Source organism: Bos grunniens, chromosome 4 (assembly GCF_055505025.1).
Source record: "Bos grunniens cultivar Pamir isolate PY7600 chromosome 4, Bosgru_T2T1.0, whole genome shotgun sequence".
Taxonomy (NCBI): domain Eukaryota; kingdom Metazoa; phylum Chordata; class Mammalia; order Artiodactyla; family Bovidae; genus Bos; species Bos grunniens.
The window spans coordinates 66,283,261-66,297,128 of NC_141168.1; the positions used below are offsets into that span (position 1 = coordinate 66,283,261).

The window sequence follows — 13,868 nt, forward strand, 5'->3', positions numbered from 1 at the left end:
CAAATACTCCTTGACACCCCTACCACATTCCTCCTTGCTTTTCTTCTCTTCTGATATACTTATAATTTCCCTTGTGTATCTTACGAATGGGGATCATCCTTTCATATCATACATGAAGTCTAAGGATGTGTTGTCACATGGTCTATTCAAATGCAGTGTAATCCTTTTGCCCTTCAGACAAAATCTTTTGAAATGTCTGATACTACTTAGGTAAAAAATGACATTTCATGTCATTTATCAATAAATAATCACTTTACTTTTACAGATAAAATTGCAAACCGTTCATTTGAGTATATAGAGTAGTTTTCAATACAAATGACATAATTCAACAGGTTTTATCAGAGATTATGGAGTTTGGCTCCATAGTCTTAAATATATATTTAATGGCAATATTTGTGTTGTAGTAATGCAGAGCCTAGACAGTTTATTAAATGAGGTTCTTGTGATTGTTCTCACATTTCATGACAAGACAGGCTTTATGTTCATTTATGTTGGTTGTAATTGACGAGTCAACAGTTAACTTGTGTGAAAAAGATAAAGTTTGAAAACAAATAGCAACCCGTACTCTAAAATCATAGTACCGTTTAAAGTTGTGGGAGTATTTATTAACATTGGCTATAAGTTTAGCTTAGAAATGAGAAGATTCTTAAGTCAAGATCATGATAGATCAATAATTTTTGTTAGTGATTAATTCATATGTTCAAATATTCAAAATAACATCTGCCAAATCATTCCTAGTTTTAAAATGTATACTATTATTAGCCGTGATACAAAGGTGGGATAGTTTTATCTAGGTTGACCTATCAAGATAATAATCCAAAATAATTTTCTTAAATGATAATGTACATTATTAGCATAAGATTGGGGGAAAAAAGCCAACTCCTGATTCTCTTTGTTTAATCTAGGAATTGCTTCCAGAAACAAAATTATGTGTCTGTGGCCACTCTTCTGGTGATGGGCATCCTCACAACACATTTGCAGTAAGTTACACTGGACAATTAGAGATTCAGCTACTACATATAAGGCCGTAGACCCAACCCCACTAAATAGATGGTCTGTCATTTTCTGTTAGCCACTGCCATATAGTCGTGAAGACGATCAAGAGATGACTAATGTTAAGGCACAGATGTAGTTTTTTTCTGCTGGCTCTTATATTCTTACTTCAATTATGTTTCATCGCTTATAGATCACAGTTTCTGTGAATTGATGACATTAAAGTTTACTTTACATATGTAAGGGTGTGTGGCTGTTTCATCACTGTACTTTTCTTGAACCACTATGCTTTCTGGAACAGATTTAGGAATAATTTGATGAGATGTTATTGATATGCATAAAATAAATGGAGATTATACAATAAATATTTTAGGGAATTTTTGCTATTCTGAGTTCTGCAAGTTAACATATAAATATGCCAAGGCCTCTTTTTACATATTCTGTCACCGAGTATAATTTGTCTCTTTAGACTATAATATTCAATGAAAATTGCTTTTGTGACCCAATTCACATACCAGTTAGCCTTGGAAATGAATAGCAGTCCTGAAGTGGCCATTCAAGAATTTTTAAATAGAGCAACTTCATGTTTCTATTTAGCATGGACATTACCTGTATTCCTAAGGAATCTCTAAATATGTAAGTCATATATTTTAATTTATAGAATTTTTGATTGTTTCTTGAAGAATTGATGTAGTTTTTTAGGTTCTATGGTCTAGAATATTCCTAAACTATCTCACCCAAAAAATATTTTTTACTACCATATATGTAATATTTCTTAATTTATGATTGTAGACTCATAACCAAATAATAAAATAGAAATATCTAATTTCATACCTTGGTTAAAAAAAGAAAGATTTTTATCAATAAAAATAGTGTCAGATTAACATGGAATGCTATTCTTTGTGGAAAATATACAATCTTTAAACATTTTTTAAAATGTTAGATGCAAAGCAAAAATAGAAGTGAAAAAAGCGATAACATACTGTTTTATGGAACTACTGAATGCAGGGGACTGGTAATAAATTTTGTATTTGAAATTAGGATTTATAATAGTCTGAAATAACCTAGTTTAGGGTTTCATTCATTTTAATTCTAAAGTGTTGTCCTCCTAATAATAGTAATAACTTTTGAAAGAATAGCAAAAATTAAGAAGTAGTGGTAAGTTTTGCTCAAATTATGTAAATTTATGTGAAAGACTAAAATAATCTTAATTTCTAAGTTTTTGCTGTATGTTTTGAAGAAAATAAATTTAAGTTAAACTTCAAAAATAGCTATGTATTTTAACTTAGTAAAGAAGATTAATTCAAAAATATACTTTAAAAATGCTGCATTAAAAGTTAAGCAGGCAGTATTCCTAATTGGTAACACTTTTTCCTAAAATAATCTCAATGGAAAAATTGTTTTCTTTAGCCTGAAGAGTGAGATGGCTTAACTAATAATATTTTGTTCTTTATGTAAATCTGCTTCTGCCTTTAAAAAATTATTCTCTATTCTACTGACAGAAATATAAATTCATAGCATTATATCTTTTCACTGAAATGTTTTCTGAATGAAAACAAACTGTGGAGAAATTAAATAAATGGCCCACAAGTGCCATGCAGTTCCTCAATGGCAAGCCTGAATTTATAGCCCAAGTTTGTGAGATTACCAATGTATTGGTCTTTCCAGGGGCATACCACGTCGTTCATGACTGCCTTGAATACTGTGTTGAACAAGAGTCTGAGATTATGCCATGTATTTGAGACTATAGTTAGTCTCCAAGGTAGAAAGCAAGCCAGCATAAATTAGTGAGGTCTTCTGTGGTTGGTGGGTAAAAAGAGCATGACGGTGCATGGATCGGGTGTTTACCATCCCTGAAGTGCACCAAATTTAATGTTTCAGATTAGTCACAGAGTGACTTTGCAAATGATGCTTCTGGACTTCACAGCACCAGGGAAACATTCAGTACTAAGTAGGGGCTTATTTCCTTTATTGATTATGTTAGATGCAAACTTTTTGTGAGCTAAAATGGCTATATAATGTAATTTAAGATCCAGATGCAAACTAAAACAGACTATTTATTATTTGTAGTTGACAGTTTCTGTGTGATGAGCATGGCTCTCTCTCTTAGTATTTGTTAAATTTTATTATTACTAATATGCTGGGGTGGTACTTGAGGAAGTCTGAACACCATGAGATTACTGGCTGCTACTGCTAAGTCACTTCAGTCGTGTCCGACTCCGTGTGACCCCATAGATGGCAGCCACCAAGCTCCCCCATCCCTGGGATTCTCCAGGCAAGAACACTGGAGTGGGTTGCCATTTCCTTCTCCAATGCAGGAAAGTGAAAAGTGAAAGTGAAGTCGCTCAGTTGTGTCCGATTCTTAGTGACCCCATGGACTGCAGCCTACCAGGCTCCTCCGTCCATGGGATTTTCCAGGCAAGAGTACTGGAGTGGGGTGCCGTTGCCTTCTCTGGAGATTACTGGAGATTACACTAATAGACTATGTATAATGTGCATCTACTAATTCATTGCAATTCTGGGCAGTAGTAATTGTACCCACAATTACTTATATCATCTCTACCTAAAAATTGTAAATCTTAAACTGTTTCTACCTTTTTTTTTTTTTTTTAGGAAATCTTTGAGCTCCATAAGTTGTACATTTAATATTCTAAGAGTAACAATTTAATATTCTTATTATAAGTTTGAATTTTATAAGAGAAAGGCATTGAGTTCTGGCTTTAAAAGACATGAATATGAGAGTAAGTGAGTTTCCCTGTAAGAGGTTACTTATCAATACTTGCTTTTCACACTCAGTTTTTTCAAATGGTGTATATTTAACTCTAATCTGGCAAATTTTTAGTTTACTTTTCTTTCAGACTTTCATAATAGTATTGATACCTTTCTTTTTTCCCTGGCTACAATCCTAAATTTCACAACCTTCGGTTTCCCTGACACATGGTAGTAACCCAAGTTCACTCCTCAAGAGATTGACCCTGTTGACACTTCATCTGCCTGAATGCCCTTATTGGCACCTACCTGCAGATAATAGTACTGTTAGTCTTTACTGCAGGTTTTTACACCTATAGGAATACTGTTTTACATAGGACTCTGCCTGTTGGCTCTAACTGTTAAGGCAATTATGCAGAATGCTCAGGCTTTGTCTTTGGGGTCTTAATTTCAAAACATTTACCACTGGATCATATGCATATTTTGATGAACAAAATTTGTTGGATCTATAAATTAAAAGTAAGACTTGGTTGGTCTTGGTCTAGCTGTTATGTATCACATTCAAATTAAATTACATTGACCACCTCGGGTCTTTTTCCCTACAGATCTTGACTCTATTATGATTGCCTCCTAAATGTTTCATTTTGATGGGAATTGTGGATTGGAGAAATTAAGGAAAAGAGGACAATGATGGTTTTAAGAATCTTTTTCTGTTCCAAATTTCTCTCTCTTTTTAGGCTTTCCATAAATGTTACCCAGTACCAAATAATCTGTCCTGTGGACTCTGGAATCAGCTTTCTAAATTGAATACTGGGTAATTACTTGACTTTTTTTAGCCTTATGTTTGCAATCTGTAAAATTAGGACAGATAGTAAAATTAGGTAGATAGTATCTACCTCATAGAGTGGTAATAGGTTTACATTTGATAACCCCAAAACCACTTAGCTTAATGACTAACACACAGAAAGTATGCAGTAGATGTCTGACTTGATCGGTATCCCTGGTATCATCAATATACTCTTGCTTGGACCAAAGAGGCAATTCTGTTTGACATAAATTTAAATATGTATTGATATTTGGTATTAACACTAAGCAAGAGGTTTTGGATATTAACTTATACCATGACCAAGATGGAAATGTTGCTTATTGAGTGGAAAATACTCATTAATTTAAGTCACACACTAATTTTTTCACTCACAAAAATCAGTTATCTAAATGTTTTCTGATTTGTTAAGCTGAGTGAAAGAGAAAGAACCCTGCCTCACAGGACCTAAACGATGTCCTCTGGCAGTCAAAGAAAATCATGGGAAAAGAATGTTAGCAAAAGTGATTGTACCATTAGCTGTCTGTATCCAGCCAGAACACATGAAAATAAGGAATTAGGGAATGCATGTGGAGTGCCAGTTTATCACCAATTAATTTCTTCCCTTTTCTGTTATAAATGTATTAGCAGAGATTAACCAAGAATTAGAGATAAATTACTACTTAGTAGTGGTGTTGATAATTTTAACTAACAAGCTGGAGACAATTAACCAGATGGGATAATGTTGTGGTAAATTTTTTGGAAACTCCTTCCTATAAAACCTGTATTGCAAGATGTAACTGCTTGTTATTAGTGTGAATGTGTGTTAGTATAAGTTTGAATTTATTTTGAAGCAATGTAGATCAGATTTGTTAATTCATCATGTTTATTTTGAGTAATTTGTCCTATTACAATAGGACTGATATTATACTAAGTCCTTTGATATGAAATTAAGATAATCAAATATTTCAAACACTTATATTACAAATGATTTGTTAATGCCAATATGCTATATTATAGTGACTGTATTTAGAGCTACTATTAAAAACCTTCTAGGTTTTCCATTGGAAAGCGAATATAGATTTCAGTTTTTAAAGCCTTGACTGACATTTGTATGCAACTTCTTGATTAATCTTTTTCTTTCCTAGTGTAACTCAAGATATTAATAATTATCTTTACATACCTCACTCAGCTAGGATGTAGCTCCCTGAGCTCAGTTCATTCTAGACACCTCTCTTGAGCAATTTACCTCTCACCTTCTATTTTACTGCAATATTTGAGACTGCCATGAATTCTCTTGATGTTGGTTCCAAGAAGGACCAAGGCAGAGCTTTTTCAATGGAGACTCTTCTTTGAAATTTATAATGAATAATTTACTCCCCTTGATGATTCACCAAAGCATTAGTGTGGCAGAAATCAGGGGCTGATGAAAGGATTATTTATTTAGTTATCTGGTTTTGTTGTTGTTAATATATTTTTCATCAAATAAATTGATACACACACTAGAATATGTATGTGGCAATAATGTGCATTTATGGTGCCCATTCGAGCAGAATGTATTTTTGCTTTTGCATTTAAAGTTATTTGTAATGAGCTACTAGAGTCATTTGGAGTCTCTACAAATATGAAATATAATATGCATTAACTTTTAACAGTTCACTCTATAGTTCTTGCATATTTCTTAACATCATTGATAAACTGTATATTCTATATTTATTACTTGTATTTCTGTTCCTTGTATATTTCTACATCACTTATTGTAGCATAGTCAGTGAAAGGCACAAAAACAAGTCATCCTAGTGTATAAATGTGCACACCCCATGAGCACATACACATACATATCTAAAAGATCAGTTGTGTAAAATGATGTTTTTTTATTGAGTTCTATCTACAATTCATTTTTCTTTCTGTTCTTTTGCAGTTAAATTTTTTACATTTTAAATTTTCATTAGGTAAAATGAGTTGTGCACAGTATTGACAAATTACAGAATCACATTTTTATTATTGGCACCATTTATGCAACCATATATTTACATAAAAGTATTTATAAATAAATTTTTCATATATTTAATCCTTAGGATGTCAAGTTAAGCAGTACATGATTCCCAATGGCATTCAAATATAAATCTGAAACTGCACACTGTACTTTAAATATAAACATGAAATTGTACTTTAAACCTTTATCCAGTGGAGTTCAGAAAGCTTACTATTACCAGAATTCAGTCATGCTATAATCACATAATGCACCATACAACTAAGATGAAATTGCACTTGTTTACTTCAGTTAATTATATTCTTTATCAGAGTGATAATAAATTTGGTGCAAATAGATTCACACTACTGATAAAATAAAGAATAAAGTCTTATACAATGTATGTTAAGCTTTTCAGGATGGAACTTCTGTCATATTTAACATTAAGGAGCTGCATGAAATGCTCCAGCTCTTGCAACTACGTTCCTAAGTTCTTTTCCCTGAAGTTGTCATTATCATTCTAGCAGGGAGCTTCCTGTTCTCTCTTAAGAGAGAGAGTGTGGGATATTTTAGAATATTGGCAGAAGTAATCTATCACTCAGATCCAGTGTCTTGTAACATCACACTCCAGGATAACTATAATATCTTTATTTTAATTTAGGATTTTTGTGTAGAATATTTAGAGGGGCTTAAAACAGATTGTATAGAATGAGAGTAAGAAATCTCAAGAGATCTTGAGAGATCTTAAGTTCTCTTTACTAAGAGTATTCTTAAGAGATACTACAGTGAAAAGGAAGTCTCAGGTAAATATATTGGAGATAAATTCTTATTAAAGTAAGCATGATTCATAAATTCACATACAGTTGTATAATTTGAGAGAGAATGTTGGCAAAGTAGTATCAAAATTTGATAAACAAGTGTAAAGGTTTAAGAATTTAATGTTATATACGCAAACCTAGTGAATATTTTCTTAATACAAAGGTAACTGCTGGGGGAGTGTAGAATTTCCTCGGTTCTGTCTCATCACAATAAAAATTTGAAGTGACAGACCAGCATTACAGCCCTGGGACAGACCGTGTCACAGCTCTTGGACAGATCAGTGTTACAGCTCCGTGTTACAGCGCAGTTTTATTTAGAAAATAAAGGAAAATATATCCTCGAGGCGTGAGGGCATGCCGACCCAAAAGATGCGAAGAGAAGAAAGAGAGACAGAGATAGAGAAAGAGAGCGAGAGACAGACAGAGAGACACCTGGCCCTTTGGCTCCTCTTTTTATGTTTTTTCTCCTCCCTCTGGACCTGCCCTGTGTAAATCGGGCTAGCCAGGAGTGCTGTTTGTTCTACCTGTGGTCTTCATCCCAATCCTTGGACCTTCCTTTGTTCTATTTTTGTGGGCTTTTCCCTTCTTTGTCTTTTAGCCACTGCCTTTCTGGACTCCTTTTTCCTATTCTACCTACCTAACAGTAACCGATATAAAATTAAAAGAAATAAAAGAATTAACATGTGTACTGTTGTTTAATCATTATTTCTCCTTAAGTCCATGTTACCTATAAGTTGCATATCTCATACTCTCTTAAGAGTTAAAAGTATATTTTTTTTACATATTGAGGCTGGAAACATACTTTTTTGCATGTTTGACCTTGTCTTTCTGTATATTATGCATGTAGTCCTTCTGCTTTATTAGAGGGGTCATGCCCTGCTAGTGCATCGCCAAAATAAAGAGGAGAGGGTGTCCAAACAACGTGCATTTCAGCCATGGAATGACTGATAGGACACGTTAGCTTAAAGGAGCCTTTAGAATTATTATTTCAACTCCTCTGTTTTACAGTTGAGAAAACTAAAGAATCTGAGTGACTTTCCTTATATCTCTCCATTAGTCATTGAATTAAGGGGAAACTATTGATGGTTTGACAGTTCTTTTTCTTAAGCCACAGTTCATATGTATAATATTATACATATGTGTATTTTAATTTTAATTCTGCATATCTGTCAAAGAAAGAAACCATTCAGTTTTTCTAAATGTTTGCTAATCATGTGTACTGATCACAGGTTTTAAAAAACCAGATAAGTTTTGATCACTTTTGAAATTACTGTGCATATTACCAGACTACTTGTGGTTTCTTAAAGACACTTTTAAGATCTCAATAAGATCTATGAGATAATCCTATTTATAAGTTGAGGTTTTAGGAAAGAAAAATTCAAGGATCTTTAATGATTCTCCCAGAAATGTTATAAAGTGAATCGAAAATTCCCAGACTGTTGATTTATTGCTTTTGTTCTTTTGTTAGGACTTCAGCTAAAAGGAAAGAAAAAAAAAAAAAAAAAAAGACTTATTTTTTAAAGTTTTAAAGAACATTGCTAATTTACTTGCTAATTTTAGAAGAATATGCTTAATACTTCCAGTTTTAATCTTTTACATTTTCTCTTTATTTTCCTTTATTTCCTACACAAGCAAGACCAGTTGCTAAATAGAATTTTGTTGGCTTTTTAGATTGTCTACTATCTGTCAGACAAATACTATGTCTTAATAGTTGAAAATAAGTGATCAATGAGTCATCCTGACTTTAAAACATAAAGAAAAGGGGGACAATATAGTACTTTAAGTCTGATATTGAAATATCAAAACCACTTAAATAGGCAAAGCTCAGAATGGGTACTTGAATTGACCAGATGAAAACACTAAGTGACTAACATACAACTTTGATCTTGTAAAATATATTCATAGCACTTGTTGTAAATTGACTACTTAAAGCTGTAGAAATGAGTACAGAGATAAGAATTTGGTGAGAAATTGTGCTTCTAGAAAAGTCCTACAAAGTGTCTGGAATGATCAATTCTATCATTGTTAATTAGCATGTAAACTCTATTTTATTGATACCATCATAGGATAAATAATTGCTCCTTTCTCTTTCCTCATAACTTGTGTACAGTTTTTAATGACTTCCCAGTGTCCACTGGATAAAGCTTTACAAACCTAAGCCTTGCAATTATGTGCCCCTACCACTGGGCTCTTTTCCTTTCTCTACCTTATCCTCTATTATTTCACGAATAAATGTTGTGTTCTGCCTGATATATCTCCTTTCTGTTTGCAAACACAATATTCCATTTTTTTTCCTATTCCTTTTCTTGTGCTGTTATTGCTCTGTAACCTCCTCCTTTTTCTGATCAGCCAATCAGATTCTACTTGTTATATGAAGTCCAGCTCAATTACTACCCCACATGAATACTTTTTCAACAATGTAGTCTACATTGATCACTCTTTTGATCTTGTATGTCTGTATTAATTGGAATTATTCTTACATAGTCCCTGATACTCAGTTCTATTCAACACATATTCACTAAGCACATCCTATGTATAACTCACCATGCTACAAAAATTTTCAGTAAAATAATGATCACTGCATTTGAAAAGTGTACAGTATGAAAATGGAAAATACATAATTTGGGGCTGAAAAATCAATGCAAACTGTGAAAAGAGGTTTAATCATTGTACCAAGGAATTGAGGATGGGTAAATGGAAGAGGTTTATTTGAGGTAAAGTTTTGAGGGGGGAAAAAACAAAACAAAAACACAGAAGTTCATCAAACTAGAAGGATAGAGCACATTCCAGGGATTGAGAATAGAATAAGCTAAGTTGTAGAAGAGAAAGAAAAAAAAAAAGTTAGGTGGCTTTTGAGATAGGGCATAATGTATCTGGGGAATTGGAAAACATTATGGAGAAAGCTTGATATACAGTCTTTAAATAGTCTTAGTTGATATTCAGTCTTTAAATGGACCACAACTGGAATTAGAAGTTTGAGGTAGCTTTTTAGAAGATCCTTAAGTATTCTGCAAGATTGTGAGCAATGAAGTTGATGTAACATAAATAGACTATCTAAAATATCTTTGGGGCTTCCCTGGTGGCTCAAATGGTAAAGAATCTACCTGCAATGCAGGAGACCTGAGTTAAATCCCTGGGTCAGGAAGATCCCCTGCAGAAGGAAATGGCAACCCACTCCAGTACTCTTGCCTGGAGAATTCCATGGACAGAGGAGCCTGATAGGCTATCGTCCACAGGGTCACAAAGAGTCAGACATGATTGAGCGACTACCTTTCATTTTCTTCTTTCTTTCTTGGGAACAAAAGTAAGAAGTGATTGGAAATAGAAAAATACTGGAGTTAGTGTGTCTAGGTGAGAGAATATTGTCCAAAAATTTTTAAAGTATAATCTTAACTATGGGAAGGACAGAGTAAGGAAACAAGAGGACAAATTTAAGGGAGAATACAGCACTTTGATATAAAAAGTATGTTGACAGTTTTTTGGAGGAACACAAAAATATTGAGATTGCTGCTATTTTGTGCCTGGATATTTGTTTTTGTTTAAATTGGAACCTAGTGATAACAAGAACATTGAAGATTGATGGTGGACAATAGGAAGTTGAAGGTGATAAAGGTTCTTTGGGAGGTATATTTGCATTGCTGGGACAATATCCATGTTCAGCAGACAGCAATGACTTGGAAATTATTCATCTTTGAAAGTCATACCATGTGCATGAGATCAGAGTTCATTGTTTTGAAGAAAATTGCAAAAAGAAAGACAACCACAGAGAATTTTCAAGATGAGACATTCGGTGAAAGGAAAGAAAGAATAATCAGTAAAGAATGTGAATCTGTGTGACAGGAGATAAGAAGGAGGAGGAGCCTGCAGTCAAACACTAGGAAAGATTTTTTAAAAGGCATTGTCAGAGACTGAGAGGTGGTTTTAAGACTGTGAAATGAGACATAAACTGATTGGATTTGGTAAGAGTGGTTTCAAAGAATATAGTCCATGGCAGTGACTTGAGTGGTAACTGAAAGTCTATATGTAAGCAAGTAGCGTCCTAGTCCTTTGGGAAAATTACTGATTAATAGGGAGATGATGTGATGGGGGCTTGAGGGGGTAGAATTGAGGAAAGGTCTTGGGGAGAGGTGGCAGTGGAGATGAAAAGATTTAAAAAGCAAGAAGGAAAAGAATAGAGTTCAAACAAGGTCTGAAAGATAATTGGGGGAGAGTGCTGGCCTCAAGGGCACAAATGGAGTTAATACAGCTTTAAAGGAAATAGAAACTAACTTGAAGGTGAGTAAACTCATAGCTAGGTTAGTACCTCTCTTTATATTATTTACTAAATCTGTTTATGCCGTGTGACCACCATTGTGTCCCTTTCCCACAGTGCCATGATATCTTTTAGAGATTCCTATTTTTGAACAAACTATATGAAAGAAGGGAAGGGTATATTCATGGTTGTTAAAATTTTCAAGTTATGACAGCTTTACTCTCACCATATCTGTTAAACTTTATGATATTTTTAACCAAAAGAATAGCTAATCATTAGAGTTAAAACTTAGCAACTATTTTCTTATAAGAGACTCTAATAATCATAATGTGAGTGTTCTTTCCTTCTTTAAAATTTAAGGTGGATTAATATAAATCTGAAGAACATTAATTATTTTATGAAACACTTAGATACATGAAGATTTTGAACTTTGTATGTAATTGGTTAATTTTTGGTAATTAATAAAAAATAGCTCTTCACTTTTTAGGAAAACCTTTTAAGTGAAAAGAGAACATGTAACTGGAGTGAAATGTATGCATAAATATTATGATAGTCTCTTTTTCACTGTATTGGCAGTTTTAAATATTAAGAGCAACCCAATAAACCAACCACTGAAATTGCTCTTAGACATATAGTCCCCTGCTTAATCCTGAATTTAGTATATGCTGTATAGATACAAAGATATGAGAGGGTAACGTTTCCCTAAACCAAAAAACATTTCTGTTCATAAAATAAAAACTAAAGTAGGAGGAAAACAATATAAGGAAGGAAAGAAGGAAGGGAGGGAGTAAGAAAGGAAGGAAGACAGATGCAACAGACAGACTTCAAAAGAGACCTTGCTTTTGAAGCCCATTTCCAACAGCAAATCTTTCTGCTTTACAAAGTGGATTTTAAATAGTAAAGTTTCAGAAATTAGTGGTAAATGATTGGAAGTATGTTATCTCCAACTTCTGTGACTTCTGATGGAAGAATTCCTATATCATACTTACTGAAAACGAAACCTTTTTATTTTTTTATTTCTTAATTCCATACAAAACAAATTTGCTCTGCAAACTGAATTTAAATGTTTTTCTGTTTTGCCCACCACTGGGGTGTTGGTGAAAGTATAAAATATGTCAGGTTTTATGAGACAAAATTGATTTATGGTCACTTTGGCACCAGCCTACTCGTTATCATATAGAAAACAATTGTTGTGTAGTTTGTTTTTTTTTGTTTGTGTGTTTATTTGTTTTTGCTTTTTTCCAACAATGCCATAGCCAGCATGTGAGATCTTAGTTTCCCAACCAGGGATGGAACCTGTGTTCCCTGCAGTGGAAAGCATGGAGTGTTAACCACTAAACTGCCAAGAAAATCCTGTAATTTTTATTATGCCTCAGTTCAGTTCAGTTGCTAAGTCATGTCCGACTCTTTGCGACCCTGTGAATTGCAGCACGCCAGACCTCCCTGTCCATCACCAACTCCCGGAGTTCACTCAGACTCACGTCCATTGAGTCAGTGATGCCATCCAGCCATCTCATCTTCTGTCGTCCCTTTTTCCTCCTGCTCTCAATCCCTCCAGCATCAGAGTCTTTTCCAATGAGTCAGCTCTTCGCATGAGGTGGCCAAAGTACTAGAGTTTCAGCTTTAGCATCATTCCTTCCAAAGAAATCCCAGGACTGATCTCCTTTAGAATGGACTGGTTGGATCTCCTTGCAGTCCAAGGGACTCTCAAGAGTCTTCTCCAACACCACAGTTCAAAAGCATCAATTCTTTGGTGCTCAGCTTTTTTCACAGTCCAACTCTCACATCCATATATGACCACTGGAAGAACCATAGCCTTGACTAGACGGACCTTTGTTGGCAAAGTAATGTCTCTGCTTTTGAATATGCTATCTAGGTTGGCCATAACTTTCCTTCCAAGGAGTAAGCATCTTTTAGTTTCATGGCTGCAGTCACCATCTTCAGTGATTTTCAAGCCCCAAAAAATAAAGTCTGACACTGTTTCCACTGTTCCCTCATCTGTTTGCCATGAAGTGATGGCACCAGATGCCATGATCTTAGTTTTCTGAATGTTGAGCTTTAAACCAACTTTTTCACTCTCCTCTTTCACTTTCATCAAGAGGCTTTTTAATTCCTCTTCACTTTCTGCCATAAGGGTGATGTCATCTGCATATCTGAGGTTACTGATATTTCTCCCAGCAATCTTGATTCCAGCTTGTGCTTCTTCCAGCCCAGCGTTTCTCATGATGTACTCTGAATAGAAGTTAAATAAGCAGGGTGACAATATACAGCCTTGACGTACTCCTATTCCTATTTGGAACCAGTCTGTTGTTCCATGTCCAG

The 13,868-nt window shown here is 34.2% G+C and overlaps 1 protein-coding gene across 50 annotated transcripts in view; it reads left to right on the forward strand.

Annotated features, from left to right (window-relative positions):
• FOXP2 (forkhead box P2) overlaps nt 1–13,868 on the forward strand; it is a 665,882-nt gene that overhangs the window by 519,270 nt on the left and 132,744 nt on the right. For 23 of the 50 annotated variants that reach the window (XR_015162584.1, XR_015162585.1, XM_086396670.1 and 20 more), the window contains one exon: nt 906–980. The exons of the other annotated variants lie outside the window; for them this stretch is intronic. Coding sequence is in view for 18 of the 23 variants with exons in the window: in XM_086396670.1 (XP_086252796.1) it covers nt 906–980 (75 nt within the window). In the remaining 5 variants the exon portion in view is untranslated. The remainder of the gene's footprint in view (nt 1–905; nt 981–13,868) is intronic. 50 annotated transcript variants of the gene reach the window in all.